The sequence below is a fragment of the Camarhynchus parvulus genome, chromosome 1, assembly GCF_901933205.1.
Source record: "Camarhynchus parvulus chromosome 1, STF_HiC, whole genome shotgun sequence".
Lineage (NCBI taxonomy): Eukaryota > Metazoa > Chordata > Aves > Passeriformes > Thraupidae > Camarhynchus > Camarhynchus parvulus.
In genome coordinates this window covers 24,971,165-24,993,686 of record NC_044571.1, presented here as the reverse complement: position 1 = coordinate 24,993,686, position 22,522 = coordinate 24,971,165, and the positions used below count along the sequence as shown (strand labels likewise).

The 22,522-nt window shown below is 43.7% G+C and overlaps 1 protein-coding gene across 1 annotated transcript in view; it reads left to right on the top strand.

Annotated features, from left to right (window-relative positions):
* The window catches only part of CARS2 (cysteinyl-tRNA synthetase 2, mitochondrial), a 35,442-nt gene that overhangs the window by 9,356 nt on the left and 3,564 nt on the right, over window positions 1-22,522 (top strand). Inside the window, exons 7-13 of the mRNA XM_030963340.1 lie at window positions 2,335-2,464; window positions 4,718-4,851; window positions 7,784-7,851; window positions 10,498-10,564; window positions 15,259-15,397; window positions 17,380-17,503; window positions 19,456-19,554. Coding sequence (XP_030819200.1) covers window positions 2,335-2,464; window positions 4,718-4,851; window positions 7,784-7,851; window positions 10,498-10,564; window positions 15,259-15,397; window positions 17,380-17,503; window positions 19,456-19,554 — 761 coding nt within the window. The remainder of the gene's footprint in view (window positions 1-2,334; window positions 2,465-4,717; window positions 4,852-7,783; window positions 7,852-10,497; window positions 10,565-15,258; window positions 15,398-17,379; window positions 17,504-19,455; window positions 19,555-22,522) is intronic.

Below are 22,522 nucleotides of genomic sequence, written 5' to 3'. Positions count from 1 at the left end.
GCGTATAGCTAAGTTTCTGGTTAATTAGGATTACGGTGCTTTTGTAGTTATTTTTTGAGGTGCTCACTGTTGCCAGTGCAGGAGGAAACTTGGTTTTTCTTCTTTCTTTTGTCCTTCCCTCTATACCTTTGTTCTGGCAGCTTAGAACAATTAGGATTCTTAAGCAATTTTAATTAAATACTTGGCAGTGATACATAGAAACTTCACAGTGGGGTGGTGTTCTTGCTGTTGCAGTAGCCAGCAGTGAGGTACTCAAGGGAAAACACAGGGAAACCTCACCTACCTTGTTCTTGTTGGGGCAGTTGCACTGCTCTGAGGTTAACTGGATGAATTGCTTCCTTCATTACTTGTCACTGGGCTGAGCAGCCTCTGTGTGAGGGTGAGCAATCTCTTCATAGGCTGTGCTAGAGCAGGCCTGTACCCTGGGCTGTGGAGATTTTGCTCCAGTTCCTGCTTTGCAGGGTTGCTGAACCTCTGTTCAGCAGAGTAGTAAGGGTCTGATCAGGTCTCTATGTCAGAGAATTTGTTTCAGGTCTCCTGCATCCGTTTGCAATCTAAAGTTCAGTATTTCATCATTTAAAAAAATCTGTTTGTAATTGCTGAAAATGCCTTGGAGGCTGATGCTCAGGTGCAGCCAGAACTTCTCACAGTTCTGCTCTGGAGTTGTCTCAGCATTACAGCTTACAGAGGGAATGCATCTTGTCAACAGTGATTTAGAGGTAATTACTGAGTGCAGGGAACCAGCTCCTCCTGGGCTGCACAGGGAGGAGGAGCATTGCCAGCAGCTCAGTGGAGGTGATCCTTCTCTGCTCAGCACAGGTGAGACTGCCTGGAGTGCAGGGCTGGTGCTGGCTCCCAGAACAGCAGCGGGAAAAGCCAGCAAAGGGCCACAATAATGATGGAGGAGCATCTTTCATCTCCAAATACTGGAGCATCTTTCATATGAGGAAAAGCAGACAGAGCTGGACCACTGAGCCTGGAGAAGAGAAGGCTCAGGGGAATCCTGCCCATGTGTACTCATACTGATGGAGTAGAGCAGATGGAGCCAGGCTTTTCTCTGTGGTGCTTGGTGATGGGACAAGAGGCACTGATCACAACTTGAAATTCAGGAAATTTCATTTAAAACCAAGAAAAATCCTTTTTACCCTGAGGATGGTTAACACAAACCATGTTGCTCAGAGTTTGTGGAGTCTCTATCCTCAGTCAAAGCCTAACTGGACACCATCCTGGGCAGCCTGCTGTAGCTGCTTCTGCTCTGAGCAGGGGGTTGGGTTAGACTGTCCCCAGATGTGCCTTCCAGCCTCAGCTGTGATTGATCATGTGTTTTACCCTGCTTCCCCTCTAGCCACAACTTAAGTACATTCTTATTTCTAAAGATTTTGACTCTGGTTTTACTTACAACTGAGAAGTTGAAGAGTGCTCTTTTGTAGCAGTATACTCAAAAAAGAGCAGAAAAGGGTTGGAGTCAGCAGATACTGGTCACTCAGAACTTGGCAATGTAGTGAAAGAGCCCAGGCAAAGATTCAGTGGATAGCACTAGGTTTATATTTCTGTATCTTTAGTTCTTAGGAATTTTTGAGTTGTATGATTCTAAAAGTGAGGTCCTGTATTTGTCAGGAACAAAGTCCAGAGTCCAGAGCCCTGTTCTCTGGCTCCTGCCAGGGGTTTGACTGGAGGTGTTTGACTGGAGGTTGGGAGTCAGCAGAGATGAACAGTCCTGGAGTATTGTAGAAAAAACAACTGCATCCTTGGCAATGTAGTGAAAGAAAGAACAAATATAGCTGTGAGAAAACCTTTGTAGAGAACCCATTGGTGAAAACTAGTGAAAAGTAGTGAAAAATTGCTGCTGTCCAAGAAGAGTTTTGATTCTTACATCTGTGCACTTTGTTTTATAAAATCTAAAACACAAAGTAATTGTGTCTCAGAGAAAAAAATGGTGGGGGTTTTTGTTTGGTTGTTTTTATGTGTGGTTTGGTTTGGTTTTATTACCTTTTCTGCTGTAGTGCAGTCAATTTGTCCTGGGGAAACTGGCTGATATGTAACTAAATGAATGAAAAATAAGGCAAACTGGGGAAGGATAAAAGGACTGATAGGATAGGATATATTAAGGAATCTTGAATCCATCTTTGTAGCTTGTCGAAATCTATTTCAATATTTCAATATTTCAATTTTCCTCTATGTGAGGGGGAAGAGAGGGAAGTTGTAGTGAAAAGAAGTTGATTGAAGGGGATTAAAATCAGAGTAGTTCACTAAATACACATTTCCTCTTGCTTTCATTTGGTCATTTTTTTTCTTTGAGACATATCCCATTAACAAATCACTTCTTCTTGCCAGCTGATTCTGACAAACGACATGGTAAAGATTTTGCCCTGTGGAAGGCTGCCAAGCCTCAGGAGCTATCTTGGAATTCTCCCTGGGGAAAAGGACGGCCTGGATGGCACATTGAATGTTCCACAATATCAAGGTCAGATTTCTTGGGTTTTGTAAATCTAATGCTCTTTTTCATTTTCAGTCACAGTACAATGGTAGCAGCAGTACTGAAATTGTTTTCTGACAGTAGGTAGCACTGGTTTTAATGTGACCATTAACTTGGGATGTCACATGTGGCCCAGATAAACTCTGCTTCACCTTACTGTCACAGCTGTCTCCATGTTTTGGCATCTTCTCTAGAGTCAGACTTGGTGTTTAAAATACAGCACACGGGATCACACAGTCCATTAGCAGTCTTTTAGCTTGAGCTGAGTAACCAAAGGTGTGGTGAAAGTTATGGTTCCTCTTTCATTGCTTCCCTTCCACTTCTAGCAGTCTCCATCAGACCTAATTCAGGATGTAGGTGTCAGGAGGACGGGGTGTGGGATTACAGCTTGATCTGTGAGATCTTGCTGGCCTTACCTTAACAGCAGCTGTGGATGTTCGTGCTCATAATCTAAGTGTTATTCAGCATTCTTGCTGAGTAGTGTTTTGCTTGCAGTTGGTTTGATGTAATTTGCTCTTAATTTAAAGTTTCATTTTCACCACAGGAGAAAGAGTCTTCTCTCCTGGAAGATTGATAGTGTACTTAGTTTTGCATTAGTCTCAGATCTTTTTTTGGAAGCTAATAAGAAATAGTTTAGATCTGACCTTGTTCAGCTTAAATTTTCAGCTAAAGCTGAAAGAAGGTGGAACCAGCTGCCTTAGGTTTTTCTTTCATATGCTTTTCTGGTGCACCTGGGATTGTTAGTCTTTTCCACCTGCTTGTGAAAAGTGTTCATAAGGGTGATTTTCTGTCTGTAAATAGTTTCAGCATAGTGAGGCAGCTCTTAAAGCAATCAAAGTGCACAAAATCATGCTGTGTTTAATGTACAACCTCTGACAGTAGTGCACAGATAAGAAATGCCAGTTTCAACATGGCTTGTCTGCTAATGCAGTGCTGTTTATAGTCTGCATTTCTTTCTGTAAAAATGTGTTTTACTGAGGCTGGATGAGGCTCCTGCCACATAAATAAAAGACCCACTGAGAGCATGATTGTAGTAATCTTGGACTGTGAAAAATGGAGAGCTTCCCTTGGTAAGTGGCCTAAAACAATTTGTTGTCCCAGTCAGCTGCTGAAGGCCCATTTTTAAGCAATACTTACTTAGCTGTCTGTTTTGCCAAGTATCTCAAAGCACTTTATGTTAGGTGAATTAATTTTGCTAAGTCTTTGAATGAGGAGTCTCTGGTCTCTAGAGCCACCCTGGAGGAGGGAATCCCCTGCTTTGATCCCCTCAGGTCTGTCATTCTCTTCTCGTTTTCCCTTGGGGTGAGGTGGGTGGCTCCTCCTGTCCCTGTGCATTTGGCAGATCCATCTGTCACCTCTCTCCAGCTCTTAATGGTTTTGTTGGAGGAAACGGGAATTGCTCCTCTGTAGGTGGCACAAGGGAAGGTGAGGGTCAGTCCTGGGAAGATTTGTGCTTTAGCTGGTTTTGAAGCAGGCAGGAGCAGAGAACGATGAACTTGGGAAATGGTGACAGCTGCTCTTTCTTCCTTCTCTCTTCTCCTCCTTGTCTTTTCCTCCTGTGCCCCAACAGCTTCTGCAAAGCCATCATGTGGTACAGTGTTAGCAGGGTGTTCTGTCTCAAAAAGGGACCAAAGTATTGATGTTTAGCCAGCTACCAGGAGCACCTTGTTAAGGTGACATATGGGAGGCCTGTTTGTTTGCCTGTGTGTCTGTAGGCCTTGCATCTTTCCCTGCTTGAGCACTTCTGGTTTCTGAGCAATTAAGGTTGACTCACATTCCTATGAGGCTGTAAGTGTAAACTTTGTTTAACAGGTAAAATAAAGTTGCTAACCTGCCCAGCTTGACCTGATTGCACACACTATTGTTTGAATTCTTACAGAAAAGGTACAAGATAAGGAAGAGTAATACCAAATTTATAGAAATAAGTTGTTAGGTGTGCACATAAAGGCACCTGTCTGATACTGAAACTGTAGCAGAACAAGGAAAGGAGACATCCTGCTTGCTGTCCTTTAAGGAATTGCTTCTAGTAAGGAAAAGTAATTGTGAACAGATATGGGTCCTGTCTGTACAAGTTCTGCTGCAGTTTTGGTATCCAAGGTATATGTAAAATCTTGTTCTAAAACTGCAGTTACTAAGTTGTACGCTTAAATATATGTTGTTTCATCTTATTTTTATCTGCATTTCTTTTTACAAAAAGCTTCTGTGGTGCTCTACTTACTGATCAGGAAAATATTGTTACAGTGCAGTGTTTGGAAAGCAGCTGGACATCCATACCGGTGGAATAGATCTTGCATTTCCTCATCATGAAAATGAAATTGCACAGTGTGAGGTGTATCATCAGTGTGAGCAGTGGGGGAATTACTTTCTGCATTCTGGTAAGTAAAATATTGATCACTTGAGAGCCTGTGCAAATACAATAGTTTGGGTTTTTTAAGTTTGGCATTTCATGCTGTGAGAACACGTTACACTGCCTGCCATTATGTAGAACTGCTCTTCGCTCCCTCTGCATAAAAGTGCTTCATTCAGTGAGGTTTGTGCTGTACAGTGCTTTGAACTACGTCACTGATGGCTCTAGTGCTGTTCCCATTGATGGAGACCTTGGCATTTGTTCTTCCTGTTGCACTCGTGGTGGTTCTGGATGGACAGCTGAAGTCAACAGAAAGTCAGATTCAAGTCTACAGCCTCTCTTTTGCTGATTAGTATTTTGGGCAGGATGTCTCTGAACTCTTGAAGCTGCTTCTCTGAATAGAAAAGCTGCAGAGTTAAGCCTGTGGTGCACTCTGGGAATTACATGAACTTTCATTTTTATATATTTGTACTGTATGGGATGAATATTGAATTCTAGTTCAGTTCCCAGTGTAGAGCCTGTTGTAAATCAATAGCAATTGTCCAGAGGCTGGTGCATCCTCCAGGGTGTGCTTTGCTCCCAAGGTGCTTTGGAATCCCCTCCGCATTTCCATTGAGATGCACTGGTTACTGCCAAGGGGAGCCTTCTGTTGACAAACCAGTGAATCTGGCTTTTCAAACTTGGAACTGAATCTGTAGGGGAAATATTTTTTGATAGCAGCTAAATAAAGAAGAGTCAATTAAAAAAAAAAGAAGTAAAGGGAGAACTTAATTCCAAGGGCAATTTTTACACTGAAGTTCTCTAGGAGCTGACAGATTACATTCATTAAGTCAGAAAGAGTTGCTGGAGGATGATAGTGTGAATTATTTAGGGCAAATGAATCAGCTTCAGAAACAATTTATTCTGCTAACAGACTTCAGAATTTTAGCAGCTCAGAATTGGAGGAGCAGTCCCCATTGGAGGAAGAAAATCCCTGCACTGGGGATAAATCTTATAAGGACTTTATTTTTAGACTACTTGTACTCTGGGAAGAGCGCCAAACCAAAGTTATGAAAATCCTTGTATTTTGTGTTCTTGAATGAAATCATTCTAAGCACTGAAACTCTTGGAAGAGGAATATTAATTCAAATTCAGATGTTACTGGTACATTTTTAGGAAAACACAGTCCAACTATTTTAGGCTTGTCTGCCTGAAGTTAATTAAGTCAGTATTTAGGCACCTTTGCAAAAGAGAGAAAGTAATCTTAGCCAGCTTTTCCCCTTCTCCCAGGAGAATTTTGGCTGTGGGTTTTACTTGAGTTCCAAGAGCTGCAGATGTCCAGCTGTGTCTGACAGCTTGAATGTGCTTTTTGAGTGTCCTAAGTTTAATGATGCAGTGGTGAAAGTGGCCTCACCTGCAAGCAGACAGGACAGACAGTGAAAGCAAGGTTTTTTATCATGGGTAGCTGCTGTAGTTGGTTCTGCATCCATGGATTTTTTGATTCATTCCTTCTCTCCATAGAGTATGTTGTACAAAATTAAATTTTGAGGTGGTTAGGATAGGACTTCACATGGTGAGTTCCTGTTGCTTTGAATCATTGTCAGAAATAGCTGAGAAGTGAATAGATGATCTTTTCAGGTCCAGTTGTCAGGCCTGAGCTTGTTGTTTTCATATCCAGATGAGTGTAATGGGGATTTTATCTACTTGTGGAAGCAAGAGGGTTTCAGGCAAGCCTGCAAAGCAGCTCTGTGCGGTGAGTAGCACAAAATGCAGACAGTTGTATGGGTTGCTGAGCAAGAAATGTCACTTCTGTCACCACTCATAAAAGCAGGAGCACAATCATACGTTGTCCTTGCACTCTGAGGCACTAGTAGCACTGGGGTGCCAAATGTGAAAGAATGCAGTGCTGGTAGGGTATTACAGAGCAAGAGAAACTTATGCTCAAAAATCTGCCTCAAAGTATGATTAAGTGCTAGATGCTGCAGGTCACAGAAGTGCCTAAAATCTCATATAGTTGTGGGTGTTTGGTAACTTACAGAATTACTCTTTCATTAGGAGAAGCCTCTTTAAGGCTTTTAACAACATTTCTGAAGTGATGCTGAGTAGTCTTTCAGTGGCAGCATGTTTGCCATCTCTCTGGTGCTGTGAATAATTGGTGTTTTCCATCAGTGGTGCTGCTGTGGCTCACATGGATGAGACCTGGAAGCAGGCAACCTCAGGCTATGCCTCTCCTGTCTTTCTTTGACAGAGCTTTCAGTCCTAAAGCCAAGCTCTACATTCTCTTTTAAATTCAGTGTTACTACCTTTTTCCTGTGCTTCAGCCCTGCAAAGCAGTGATCTGTGTGACTATTCAATGTTCTAGCAGTGCTCAGAGGTCACACTTCAAAATAAACTAATTCAAATTAGGTATTGTAGATGCATCACTCCCTCACCCTGCTTTTTCTGTCTCACAAGTCTGGAGAAGTTGAGAATCTGCAGAAAATTCATTTTGCATTTAAGATATTTTGAACCAGTGCTTTAAAACTTTGGGGTAAAAAAATAACGTTAACAGCCACCGGCAAGTAATAAGTACAGAAGTGCTAGATCACTGGAAAATATTTCTTAAAATACCTCTGAGAAGTCAAGAGTAACAGGTAAGGTACTTGTGAAGACTGAAACTATTTCCTTGCTTGTTTTTATCAGTTTATTGTCAGTTCTGAGCAGGGACACTCATGGTGGTGGTGGGATGTTGTTTTTTTTTATGTTTTAAATGGCTATGTTTTAAAATTCACTCAGTGGAAGTTTTGAGAATGGAGACATGTGCAGGACTGTAGGCAAAGCTTTTGAAAAATGTTCCCCATTACATTGAAGTGTTTGGCATGTATCCATCATAGCATATGCTGCCTCCAACATTTACAGTGTCTCAGTGCAGTCTTTCTCATTTGCTCCCTATTCAGAAGCACACTTGTTTATCCTGATTAATTCCTTTTTTTTTACTATAGGGCACTTGCATGTTAAAGGAAGTCAAGAAAAAATGTCAAAGTCATTAAAAAACTACATAACGATTAAGGTAATTTCTTTGTTTGAATTGAAGCAATTTTGTAGGTTTGTAATATGTAAATATTAATCACAGCCCTCTTTTGAGGAAGCTTTGGAGTGTGTGCTTGTGCTGCAGTGTTTCTCTGGTACTATGTATCTGTTATTGTGGATCTGGAGGTAGGATTCCTGTTCAGATTCATGGTTTGCTTATAACAATGGATCTTGCTGAGCTCAGAGTGTTTGTAGGAGCAGAGTTTGTGCCCAATACCAGAATCCTGCACTGTACATTTGTGGTTGGACTTGACAGTCTCAGGGGTCTTTTCCAACCTGAATGATTCTGTTCTGTAGTGATGGGTTCTCATCAGGCTGTCCTTAATAATGCTTTGAAAAAACATGGACTTGGAAAAGAATGGATGTTTTTCCTAGTCCTTCTTTAGGTGAAATGGGACAGAGTATCAGTGTTTTGTCAGGAAGCTGCTGGATATCCTGAACCACACTGTTGCAGCAGTCTCTCCCATTACCCTTTATATAGTGACCTTGCTGAGGCACAGAAGCTTTGCCTTTTGATACCCATGAACCACATGACTGTGTGATATTTCCCTGTGTCCCCAGGTTTTTGGTGTGGCCCAGAGCAGGGTTTCTCTGCCAGCTGTGTGTGCTCCAGCTGTGCTAGGGTGGCTCCCATGATGGCTGATGCCTACTGCTGGAATAGGGTGATTTCCTTCCTTTAGACAAAACTTGGGAAACTGCTTTGGCATACGTGTTCCCCTTTGCCCTCTTGGAAAAATTAATTAAAATCCCTTTAAAATGAAGTTCAATATGAGCTGCTTTATTCCTAAGTCTTCTGATGCTGTCTGGGTACAGTTAAGCCCTGTTTCCCTGGAGCTCACAATTTTCACAGAAATCTCATGTCTCAGCAGATGTTGTGGACAGGGTGGAGAAATGACCACAACTGCAGTGCTTGGAGTTAAAAGCAGCATATAAAAATGTTCTTCTCCATGTCCCCCATGATGGCACAGCTTGTGTTGAGGAAACAAATATTTCCGGCCTGTGTTTCTTTCCTTGTAGGTCTCTGCTTTTCATGTCTGCCCTTACACATGAGTAAACAAGTATTAGTCTTTCCTGAGAAGTGATTTTCAATCCAGTGGAACAATTTTTTCCTGTACAGCTGCCTTGCACCTTGAAAGTTAAGCCCTACATGGAAGGTTTTATGCCCGTGCCAAAAGAGGGGGGGTCTGTCCAGGATCTTCCCTTGGTCCAGCCAGTTGCCACCTGCATCCCAGGCTGTCACCTGGGCACAGCAGCCCAGCATCCTCTGCATCTAGCTGCCCTGTTTCCCTCACCTTGTACCCTACTCCAGTTTTTTCTTTCCTTTTTTTAATAGCTAATTTTAAAAAATAAATTAATTAAAAATTAATTAATTAAAAAATTTAATTCTGACCCCAAAAATCAAAGAGATTGTGATAACACAGGGCCAAGCAAGCTGCTTTCAAAGAGCTGTGATTCTTCATCTGTTCTCTGTTTTAAAGGAAATGCAGAGTTGTTTTTTCTAGTTTGGATGGTCCTTTACCAAATTTGAATTTATTTCTGTACTGTACTCATATTGTTCTACCTCTGTATATTAGTGTAATGCTGCTGGGCATATGGGGTACACTGATTTATATCCAGTTTATTTTAAAAACCCAGAACAAACAAACACCCCCCAAAACAATCAGTACCACTGTTTCTTGATTGTCATTGCCTCAATTATTTCTATTTTCACTTGAGAGACAGCACATTGCTGATGCTTTTCTGCTGTTCAGGCTGGTTTAGTCTTGTACCAGAAGACTATTTCAAAATGCGAGGTTTAAGCAAATAACACTTTCCATATTTTCTCACTTGTACTGTCTTCTTATTATTTTTGATTTTTTGTGGCACTTCAGTGATCCTCACCAGTTTGCAAATTAAAAAAATTGCAAATTAAAAAAAAAAAAGCAGAAGTGCAATAGTCACAGTCAATCTACCACAGTGTCCAGCCTTGCTGAGAGCGGGGTTGGAGGTGATTGAATGTTTTATTAGTGTACCTTCCAAAGATTTAAATAGCTCATTATGCTATTAATATACATTAATTGTACTACTAGTAATACGAGTAGTTTACTGGAGTAAATTATTTGTAAAGCTAGATTAATATTAGAGTGGAGTTTATTAGGCTTCATAATTACCACAGATAACTCTTTTTATAGTGCTGGGATTTATCTTTGTTCACTCCCTGTGTTTCTTCATATTCTAGTCCTGCAGAAAAAGCACACTTCTTTTTCAATAAATCTTTTTTTTTTGTAAAGTTTGCAAAACTCAGGAGCTTTCCTCTGTATAAGATTATAGCCCAATCTTAGTCTGATCATTTCATTTTGGATTTTGTTTGTAAAGGTGTTTTTACAGTGTATGTTTGATTGTACTTGCAAAGTAATTTTCAGTCTTATATTGGACATTGTGTGTATATTTATATCTTGTAATCTTATATGGAATTGAATTTTATTTAGTTTAGGTTTTAAAGCAGTGTTAGAGTTGAAAGATTTTATGCCTGTCTTAAATTGCAAAGATGCATTACTTGTCATGCTAGTTTGAAAAGCAAGGGGGTGAAAGAAATTTCCTGAAGAAATTGATATGCTAAAGCTGTCTTTTTGTGCATGGAGTTTAGGATTTCCTGAAGAAATGTTCATCAGACCAATTCAGAATGTTTTGTTTGCGTGGCAGATACAGCTCAGGTAAGGAGCAGCCCTTCCCTGCTGAGGTGTGCATGGCTTTCCCCACAGTTCAGGTAAGGAGCAGCCCCTTCCCTGCTGAGGTGTGCATGGCTTTCCCCACAGTTCAGGTAAGGAGCAGCCCCTTCCCTGCTGAGGTGTGCCTGGCTTTCCCTATGCCTTTCCCAGCTTTCCCCACGCCTTTCCCAGCTTTCCCCTCACCTTTCCCAGCTTTCCCCATGCCTTTCCCAGCTCCAGAGCGAGGTCTCCGTGCAGATCCCTGCGCTTCCCGAATGCAGTGGGTGGAAAGGGTTTGGTGGTGCTCTGTGGGGCTGCTCTTTGGCTCACAGTTAGAAAATGGTCTTTATTGAGCACAGTACATAACCATTCATTTAAATACCTTCTTGAGCTGCAGTTAGTTGTGACTCGTAGTTAATTGCACTTTTAATTAATGAATTACCTGTGTCTCTGATTTGCTTCTGTTGAAGTTACTTGCATTGCAGTCACGATCAGCTGTTTTTGGAGACATATCTAGATAGAGCTGTGGCTTATATTCCTGTAGAGGGTATGATGAGGGCTGGCTAATAATTTTCATCTGCCTGCTGTGTTACCATTTTTGTCCTGTGGAGTTCCTGAGTGTTCAGGCAGTTCTGTGGTGCGGTGCAGCTCACTTAGACCAGCACATGATAACCTAATGAACACCTTAGCCTGGCAGATGATCTCTCTGCTGGTGGGGAGATTTTGTCAGCTTCCCTGTGTACCCCATAGTGTTTCCAGCAGGTAGATGCTACTTTGAGCTGAAAGAGGTTTTTGTATGTCTGTGTTCCTGCCAGTTTATTGGGAGCTGCCAAAAGCAGATGGTAGCTCCTCAACCACTGCTGGGTCACCTGGCTTGTTGGCTGTCCTGGCATGGCAAGGGAATAGTGAAGCATGGTGCTGCAGCTGCTGTGGTGTTCCAGTGGCCTCTGCCTGCCTTGGGTAAAGCACCTGTGGCAGTGTGACTGTGAGAGCTGGTGTGGCCAAGGCTCTGGGGTGCTACTCGTGCTTGTCAGTGTGCAGTGTGCTCTCAGTCTTTATAGTTGTGCAGTTGTTGGACTGAGAAGTCTTTCTCCTTGTTCATACTGCTAACTGCCTTGCAGGAGCCACCCATGTGACCTTCCTGGTGGAGCCTCCCTCTCCTAGGACAGTTGAAGGCATCAGGAATTGAGTAATTGCAATATTTCAAAGCATGGGATAGTAAAGAGAGAGGTGGTTATTAACTCCCCTGCAACTGTCACAGAACGAGAGGGGTGCATTCACTTGCAGGTCTGCTGCAGAGCAGCATCCTGTTCAGGCATGCAGTGGATTGGTGGCATGCTTGGCTGCTTTGGGGTGATGCTGCAGGGCAGTGGCACACTTGGCTGATTGCTTCTTTTAAGAGATGAAATTCCTTGTGTACACTTAGGTGTCTCCCTGACTAGGGGCACTTGGGAGTTGTGAGCAAATGTGTGTTTAAAACAAGAGGAAAGACTAACACCTGCTACCACTATCATGTATGCATTTTTGTCATGTGAGCAAGAGCTAAATGTCTGGTAGTTTCCAGCCTTGCCTCAGGACAAGGAATGGCACTGGAGCCCTGCAGTGGAGAGGTGCCTGCAGGCTTTCTTCACTCCCTGTCAGCTGGCTGCATTTGAACCTGTGCTTTTTGCATTACTTCTAGGATAAACACCCCCTGAGGTAGAAAAAGAGTGCTACCTGTGTGCATGTGGGTGGCATTGATGAAAGGATATGGTGATGTCTTATCAGAGTATAAGCCAGTTGGCAGGTAAAGGTTGCTCAGAAGTCTGCACTTCCCACCTCCACCTTACAAGGCCATGTGCATTATTAGCTTCCCATAAAGAGCCAGAGTTGGTCTCTGCTGAGCCAGGTATTCACTGTGCTGCCTGTCAGCTTGTGTCCCTGCTGTCAATATTCACTTTGGTCTAAACATAAGTTTACTACACTCCTTCTCATCTTGCTGTCTGCTCATATTTTTATTAGAAGTGAGATCCCAAGGACCTGTTTCTTAAAAGGTTTTTATAGCCTAGACCCATGGGTGATGGTTCCTGCCATTCTGATCTGCCAAAGAAAGCCTTTTGTAAAATCCAGGTTTGGGGGGTCAGGTGGTACCACAAACATTGGATTGAATCTGTTAAAAAGATCTTTGTAGGCATGTGGATGGGGGCAGCTGCTGACAGTTGGGAATGGCTCATGCTTGAAACTGTGTTTTCTTTGGCTTGGATTGGGCCTTTTTTGTTGTCTGAGCTACCCCCCTGTCTCTGTATGTGCTAACAGGCCCAAATAGAGACAAATTTTACTCCACACTTGCCCAGCCTTGGAGGGGCAAGGGTTGAAAGGGGTGTGTGCAGGGAGGTGCACGTGTTTCATGGGAGTGGAGTCCCTTCCTGTGGTGGTCATTGTCAGAGGGAGGATAAAGCTGCATGCCTTGCTTGTGGGGAAGAGGAGAAAAGTTAGAGAGAAGAGACTTTTATCATCCTTCCATAATGTATTTTTGTATGAGGTTCCTCTGCTTTATCTGCCCCTCTGCCTCTCTGGTGGTGGGGCAGAGGTGCTCGGGGTGAAGCTGAGCTCTGGGGGCAGTGGGGATTATCTGGGCTGTCAGTGACAAAGGAGTGGGGAGCACAATGGTTTATAGCACCAGTGCTGTGTTGTGGGTTTGCAGTGCCTGCAGGCAGTGGTTTAGGAGTATGCCCTGAACTGGGGGTGAAGAATGGCTTCAACTAAAGTAGGTTTCATCAGGATAGACTTTTATCAAGTATTCCTAGCAGAATTCTTGTAACCAGGTTAATCAGTTGAGTAGTCCTAGTGTATGTAAATGATCACTCTCAGTGTCTCACTGTGTTATAGAGGTGTGTACATTGGTCTTTTTGAAAACCAAGTAAAGCTTGATTTAATGAGGCAGTAATGCAGATTTTTAATTATACACAAGTGGAAAATCTGACAAATACAGGTCCAGACTTACACCTTTGTTACACTGGGGTAAATCCTGTATAAAGTCTGTTTAAACAGTTAGACTTCCTTGGGATTTAGGCTAATGGAAATGAGATTGGGTCTCACATCTGGCTGCTTTTTCCCTCTTACATCTGTCCCCTTGGTAGAACTGTCTGCTCTAAAGAGTCTGTCTGGGCAGCACTGGGTAATTCTGCAAAGCAGCTGGATGCACCACAGGCAGGCCCAGAGGTGAGATTTCTGTGGAAGCTATGGATGATGCTCAGTACTGATGATACCAGGAGTGTGCTGGCAGCTGTAGTTTGGATGTACCTTATTGCTGAGGTCAGGTGTACAGCAGTGAAGCAATACTGCTCTGCCTATGCGTGGCTCTGGTGTGATACTGGGGGAAGGAGTGCATTCAAACTTAGGCCTGTCCTAAGGACACAACTTCCTCTAAAGTCAGGTGAGCTCTCCTGTGTGGGATCCAAAAGCTTTTCGACAGAAAATTGCACATTCCTGTACAAATTTAAAAAAGCCTTTCACTGATAGCAATTCCCAGTAAAAGGGACAGTGAGCTGGTCTGGCTCCTGCGCTTCACAGGGTGCAGGCAAGGCCAGGGGAGCCTGCTGAGCTCCTGCCAGCAGGAGCGGACTCTGGAAGCTCCCAAAGGGGAATTGCCTGCCAGAGGTAGGGTCTCCCTGAATGCAGTGGGGATGTCTGTGTGCATGGATGCCTTGTTAGTGGTAGGGCTGATGTTACTGTGGCTGGTGGAAGAGGAGCTCTGTAGGGTTCCTGTATGGCGCATCTCGTAAAGTGGAGCTCAGCTGTGGATGCAAGCAATCGTTTACCTTGAGATTTTATCTTTCTTTCAAGGGCCATAAGAGGCTTTGATATGTGTGAGTGTGATGAACTCCACCCTAGACATGCCCTTATGAGTTTAAGCAATTTGTATTTTCTCTAAAGATAGCTTTCTCAGAGTGGTATGGTGTCATGGTTTGACACTCGTGCAATGCCAGTGCCCCCATGAAAATATATGCTCCCTGGTGTCTGCTGTGAGATGTGACCAGGAATAAGCAAAGCAGGCCCCCACTTAGAAATAAATAAAAAAAACTTTATTAACTAAACTACAACTCTAAGTAAAAAGAAGACACACAGGGAAATTGAAAACCTTCCAAAAATATTTCCAGTTTAGCTTTGATGTTGTGAGGGAATTGTTCAGGAGCTAGACCACAAATTTTAGGTTCATCTAGATTTTAGATGTTGGTGAAGCAGCCCTTTAAATAGTCAGTGGTGAGGGTTAGGCTTCTTTGGACATCTCCAAATACAGGTTGTGTCTACCTAAATTAGAATAGGCACAAAATTAGAGGCGCATGTTGCCATCACTAGAACACTTAGAAGTATATTAAATCCTAATGCTTTGGATTGATAACTTTGCAGGGAGATTCAATAATGGAAAAAAATTAAAGTTAAATAGTGATTGCTTCAGTAAACTTCCAGATTCAACTTTTTGAATCAGTTTGATAAGTGTTCCAGTAGGTTATACTTTGTCATATGTAGTGATTGTCTTTTATATTGATTTAATCCTCCTGGTATGCATGAAGAATGGAGCTTTTAATTAAATGTGCAATTAATTGTGAGAAGTTTGCTATACAAATAATAACAAACTTCTCCTTTGTCTCCAAATACTGTTCCTATGTATGACAGACAACATTCTCTCCATCATAATGCCTTGATTTCTTTTTTCTTAGCAGTAGAATTTAGTGAGGAGAGCATGGAAGATGCAAAGAACCTTCTTCAGGCAATCTCCTCATTTATTAGAGATGCAAATGCTTATATAAAAGGACAGCTGGTGTGTGACCCTGTTAGAGAAGACATATTGTGGGAAAGGTAAGTGCACTTCCTGTATCTTAAAAGATTGTGATTATGTGAGCAGTAGTTGGCTGACAAACTCCTGTTCAAAAAGCAGGACAAGAAGGACTAAGCAGCAGTCCTCCCTCCCAGCCCAAAAAACAAGGGCAGGTTTTTGAAAAAATTCTCTTTCTAGCCAGCTGTTTTTGCTCTTAGTCTGCTATCCTCAGTTCACTGTGGTTTTAAGATCTGTGTTACTTTTCTGGTGTGCCTGTCCTAACTCAGGCTTTGCCCTTCGTGAGCAATGCAGGAGGCAAAGCTGTGGCAACTGTGAGGGTCCCCAGTTTGTAAACTGAGCTGGGCTGTGGTAACTGGAGAAGAAGGAGGATCACTGGAGAGTGACACACCTTGGGCACCTGGATTTGTAATCAAGCTAGCTGGCACTGTGGTGTGCAGCAGAGGAGAGGAGGGGCTACTGAGAGATTGGCCATGGGCAGGGATGTCACAGGGCAGGAAGCAATTACAATTGTTGTGACCCTGACAATGGTGAGGAGAATCCTTTGGAGTCCATTATGAAAACCAGATTATCTTCAGGACTGAGATGTGCTGTGTGCTGGATGCAAAGCTGAGAGCAGAGCACGGAGTCAGGGTAGGAGGGGCACTGAGTGCCCTGAAGTAAGGTTAGTGCAGGCAGCTCTGGGCTGCACAGTCACAGGGGAGACAGCCTGGGCTGTAGAGGTGAGAGGCAGCTTCCTTGTGGCTCAGGTACCTCACTACTGGGAAAGCTTGTGGCTGCACTGATTGAGGGTTGCAAGGGGCACTGGAGCACATTACAGGAAAGTGGAGTTGCATTAACTAACTATGGTATTTGGCAAAAGCAAATCCTTCAGCAGGGGGCTGCAGGAGATCTGTTGGTACAAGATAAAGCTGAGAGGTGTGAGGAAGTTGAAATGGATAATCAGTAGGGGATGTGTGGGAGGGCACAACTTGTGTATTCCTAGGTGTAAAAACAACCAAAATGAAACAAAGCTCTTAATTAGTGAAGTGTTAGATACTCAGCGGAGAGGGGTAAGCTTGCAGGGAAAAGTGTTGGGAAGAATGAATTAGAGCAGCAGCCATCCAGTATCTGAGGGGAGGTAGGCATTCCAGGCAAAAAACCACAGAAACAGGTGAAATAAGGCTCAGAAGAGCCCCAGAGATGCTAGGAGAGCTTGAGGTTCCCCTGCTCCTTGCGCTCTTTTGGGAAATGGCATCCTTGGGGCTGTGCTGTCAAGCTCTGGTTCACCTGGCTGGGTGTGGGAGCACGCTGCCAGCAGCTGTTTGTAGCTCTGCATTTATCCCTGCTGCTCTCCTCAACTCCCTCTCCAAGTGGCTGCAGCTGCTGGTGCTGGTTCTGTGGTGATCTGTGCTGGTTGCCTGCTGGCTTTTGGCACTCTTACACAAATGTCCCACTGGACCTTTCCATCTGGGCCAGGGTGAGTGCAATCCCTTGGGACTGGCATTGGGCTCTCCTGGGAAATGAGGAGGCAGTGCTTGGTTCTGAGTTGGATCCTGCCAGCAGGATTCTTGGCCAGCCCCAGGACAGCTTTCTTGCCAGGCACTGGAGAGCTGCCTGTGATGTGCCTTTGGAAGAGAAGCATGCCGCTAGCATGATTAATGGGCTGCTGGAAAAAAAACAGAACTCAGTAAGATCTTTGATATGCTTAATATCAGTCTCATTTTCCCTCTGTTTTTAAATGATTTAAGGCAAACTTTGCTCTGTTGTTGTTGGCCCCTCGGATTAGCCATGTATATTTATTGAATGGCTGTAACACTTAGGATTTTGACATGCATCAAATTTTTCCCTTCACAGCAGAAAGATGTATTCTCCCTGATGAGTGCAGCACTGCCCATCACAGGACAGCTGGGAAGGAGATGGCAGTGTCCTTTCAGTGACTCCTTCTGGCTGAATGGCTGATGAATTCAGCGTACTGCTGGCATCTTGTTTGTCTTATCTTAAATGTTACCTTTTCTTCTTGAAGGCTAGCCAACACAAAAGTAACCGTGAAGGCTGCGTTTGCAGATGACTTTGACACCTCCAGGGCTGTTGCAGCAATTATGGACCTCATTCACCATGGCAACAGACAGCTTAAGGCTGTTACTAAGGTAACCCATTAGGATACAGAGATCAGAAAATGACAGCTGTCCACTGTCCTACTGCTTAATGCAGACAGATTAGTTTATTGTTCACATAAGAAACCAGCAGAAACAAAGCTCCATAAATTTTTGACCTTAATGGAGCCCATTTGTCCTGACCCTATCACAGGAATTGTGCATGGCTATTGTTTTGTGCTCTGTTGTGTCCAGAGGATTTTTCTTTCCTGCTACCCTGTATTATTTATACCTAAGGCTTTTGGAAGTCCTGAGGCTGTTGTGACATGCTGCTAATTTTAGTGCTGGTTCTCTGTTCTTACCCTGCTTCTTTGCTTAATGCCCATGCACAGAAATTAAGCTAAACTGGGAAGGGTGTGAGGTGGTTGCTGCAGGGGCTTTGGCCAGCAGCCCCAGGTGCACTGGACAGTCTTGATGGTGAGTTCAGTGCTGGGGACTGAGTGGCTTCTGCTGTCTTCTGTAACTGGCATCAGCATGAGCCTGTCTTCACATGGCTTTTGGCAAATTAAGACCCTTTTAAGATCTCTCATGCGGACACAAATAAAGAATCTGGTAAGGACAAGACTCGAGCAATAAACACTGTCTGAAGCACTTCTGGGTTCTCCATTTACCAACAGCTCCCTTTGTCACTCAAGTGAGCACCTCAGCCTTGTTGCTGTGCTCCTTGAGTACTGCTGTCATCGTGTTCATCATGTTTGTGCAGTGAAAGAAATGTTGTGTACGTGCTAATAACTGGTTTTAAGAGAGAATTAGCCTGTTGGTTTAGGAATCTTGCCTCACTCTGGTCCTGTTTTGGCATTGGCTTTCAATTTTGTCCTTAGCCTTATCTTTACAAATAAGCAAATCTTTACAGATTAGCCTTAGCCTTATAATTACGAATGATCTTTACAATCTGAGTGAATCCCTGACCTGAAACAGTTTGCAGCAGGGATCTGTAATGGCATTGCCACTCCTAGATACAGCTACCCCCATATTGTCAGTCACTGCTTGCTCCCCCTGAATTTCTCCTGTCAGTCATTTTGTTGAGAATGAGATGGGATATTTGTGGGGCAGCTGACTCAGATTTCTGGTTGAGGTGGTGGAGCTTTTCTGGGTACATCCCAGCTGTCTGGAGTGTTCCCTCTTCATTATCCGTGTAGTAAAGTTCCTTAAGAACTGTGAGTAAATCCACATAACTACTTATTCCTCCCTCTAGCCTTCCTGCTAAGCATTTCCTACCTTAGATGGCACACTCCTGTTCCTTTCTCCCAGTGGCTGCTCCAGCTCCTCCCAGTTCAGACCTTCCTATACATTTTAGACTACAGCTTATCTCAGGCCTTAGTGAAGATGTCAGATAAAATCCAGTACCAGCTGCTGATCTGCTTGTGCATGTCATCACTCTTATTTTTTAGGCAAGGGTTAGTCCCTTAAATTGCTCCTCAGTCTGTCATTTAATTCTTATTTTATTGCTGCTGCTGCTGCTGATTGCTGGTGCTGCCAGGGCATGACAAAATGCCATACACTGTCTCAAAGTGGTCTCCACATGGATCAAATCAATAAGATACTCAAAGAATTTAGTTTTAATCTTTTCTATTATAGGTGTCTATGAATGTGGGATTTTATTCTTTTTATTTTGTTTCCATACACACAGCCCTTTCATGCCCAGAAGTGCTATTTTTAGTTCTAATTTACTGCACACGAGTAATGTGTGGCAGCTTCTCACATCTCTTCTTGCTGCACAGGCTGGTGATCAGCTCTTGCCTTCCCTTGCTTACTTAAATCCCTTCCCTTTGTGCTGTGAGGTGCTTTTGTATCTCTGTAAGATTGCTTATCTGGGCAGGTGTTCCTGATGGAGGTAGATCTTTATAATTAGTAGCAGTTTTCCCTTGTGGACTAGGCTGCAGAGAGCTGCTGGGCTCTGCAATATGTATTGACTGGACAATCTCTTTTGAGTGTTTTCTTAACAGGATGCTGGATCTCCTAGAAGCTCTGTTGTGTATGGAAGCATTATTTCCTATATTGAAGGCTTTTTCAGTGCCCTTGGGATGTCCTTTGAGGAAAGACAGGTAATGAAATATCTCTTCTATGTGTTTGAGGATATGGTAGCAGCCCCTGTGTTTCATAGAGTGCTTTCTGAAAGCATCAGATGTAACAAAGTTATTTATGGTTTTAGTAAACCTTTCTGCACTGCTTGCACTTTCTCCTGTGATGTTTTAGGAGAGTCTATGAGCAGGTGGAACAAAATGTGGGCTTTTTAGTTCTTGGAGGTGCTCCCATGTGACTTCTGTACCAGTTTTGCTGTGGAAATGAAAGACTGAGGAATGAAACAAGAAAAAGTTAGCATTGGAGGCATTTAAATCATCCTGTTATATGTCTGGCTTTCCCCAGATTTTCCTCTTCTTCCTGATGGTTGCATCCAGGCTGGCTTTGATAGCTGTGTGAATATTTGCAGTTGTGAGGGGTCCCACTCCTCTGCAGAAAGCCAGGGGAAGGGGCTGCTCTGCCTTGAGCCATGGGGGGATGTGGGGAGGGGAGGACAATGAGCTGGGCATGGGGCCCTTACATAACTAGTTCTTGGAAAGGTAGGAATGGGGAGAGAAACAAAAGGAGAGAACAGCTCAAAGCAAAATACTGAACTAGTACTAGTTCTAGTTTCCTAGTACTAGTACTGGGAAAGAGAGTCATCAATATGGGGGTGATTCCCAATGTATGGAAGCATTTAAAATGACACAAGGTATTGGAGAATAGCAGGGTGTTCTTTGCTCCTCTCCTGCTCAGGTACGGAGCTGAATGCGAAGTAGTGGAAAACTTTCTGTAGAGAAACTGTTCTGAAAAACAGAACAGTTATTTTTGGGAGAGGGACAAGAGAGTAAGAAAATGTAACATTATTAATCCTTTGAAAATCAGGCAGTGTAGTGGTAAATGCTTTTTAGTTTGCCTCCATGGATTTTCTCACAAAATTTCTTTCAAAACAGTGTCTGGATGTGATTTGGCTGTGTGTTACTCCTCACAGCCTGTAGTGTGCATGTTAATTTTTAGTGGCATACTAAACACTGTTAGCTGGATGGCAAAGTCATTCCTCCAGATTCTGGGCTGTCTGTATGCAGGCATCTGCTGCACCTATATTTTTGCTGAAACAAGTATCTGAATGCTTTTCTTTGTTTTAGGCTGTGCTAGTCCCTTTCTCTGTGTGGCAGGAGGATCAGCAGAAGATGCTGGTCTGAGATAAGCAGGAAGAAAGGAGCAGCTCATCAGACTGCTCTGTTCCTCTGCTCTTTCAGCTTCCAGTAAACGAATCTGTCAAAATCTTCATCAGAAAGGTCCATGGGCTACCACAATTTAGTAAATAAAATAGTGTAGGGGGTGTTCCCTGACTCTGAGACCAGCCAGAACAGCTCAGCATCCAGCCTTTCTTGCCTCTTAGCGAGGTAGCCCCAGGCATGCAGCTTGCCAGGAGCAGTCCCTGACCACAGTGGGTGCTGCCCTGTGTGTGAGAGGGCTGCCTGGCCTGGACACTGCTGTGCTGACAGTGCAGAGGATACAAGCAGCAGTGGTTGGGCCCCCTCATTTGGATGTTTGCATGTAGTCTGTGGGTCTGTCTTGCTCCTAGGCTGGGATTCATCTCAGCTAATCAGCCTAATGTAGCTGCCTGTGCTTCTGAAATATCAGTGGGGATGCTAAGGAATGGCTCATCTCAGTCTGGTGGCTGTATTACAATAAGAGAGCCTGTCTCTTTCTCTGCATTGGCAAGAGAAGATCTTATCCACAGGGAGGTAAAGGTCAGATGGATCCATATGGAAAGGTGATGAGTGAAAACCATTGTGCCTGTTTTAGAGCTGGGAAGCTTTTGCTCTCCCAAAGAGTGCAGAGTGTTGAGTGTATTGCAGGTGCAGCTGGGGCCAGTCTGTGGAGTAAGCAAGGGCCAGAAATTTGAGATCAGCCCTGAGAGGCTGTTTTGTGTGGCAGACTGGTTCATCTCCTAAAGCTGCTCCTTCTTTTGAAGGCTCTCACTCCAGTGGGTGCCTGGTTTGAACTCTTTCAGTGGTGTATCTAGAAGCATGTTTATTGCTCCCATCATCATGGCTTTCCCTTGTGTATTTAAGTATTTATCGTGCCACAGGTTACTGTGGAGTTTTTCTGACACTTTGATTTATTACCTTTTTCAATCTCATAAACTTCTTCTTTAGTATGTTACATGTTTTGAAAGCTTGGGGAATTCACTGCAATTCACACTCTTATCTTCAATAGCTGCCCCCTCACTTCCTCCTCCTGCTCCTCTTTTTTGTCTGTGACCTGAAGCTCTGCTCCCTTTCGTTTCCATCCTGCTTTTGGTGACTAAACCCAGACCCTTCTGACTTTAATTACTCAGCCCTTCAGGAAACAGCCCTTCTGCTCCCAGATGATGTTGCTGCCAGGAGCTTTGCCCGTGGCCTTGGTGTGCTTTGTGCTCCCACTCTCGTGTTCTAGTGATAAAACACCGCAGTGAGGTTCTCTTGTTTGTTGGAGGCTTGTCCTTTTCCTCCCCTTGGGAGTTTGCCTCTAATGAGAAACAGGGATGGTCTCTCTGCCAAGAGCAAGACCAGGAGCCCGGCTGTGCCAGTGCTGAGGAGTGGCCTTCCTCTTCAGCTGCCTCCCAAGCTCCCATCCGGGCAGCTGTTGGAGCAGGAATGAGTCTGTTCCTTTCCTGAGGCATTGACCAGCAAGACTCCTGCCAAGCCAGAGGAGGCCAGGGAAGCTTGGAAGTGGCTGAGGGGAGGAAGGGGCTCAGCTGCAGCCAGGAAATATCCACACCCTGTGTGCAGTAGCTGCTGCTTCTGTCAGGTTTTTTTGAGTGGCTGAAACTTTGGGTAATGTGGATCAGATGAAAGTTCTGTGGATTTGCCAAGGGTTTCTGTAGATGAAAGGAGAGGGGATAGGATGGACTGGGGATTTAAAGGCAAAATACATACTTTTCCTGGTTTGTGTTTCCCAAAGGAGGTCTGGAGCTCAAAGACAGAGTAAAGGGCTGATGTATTCTCTGTCTTTGGACTTTTA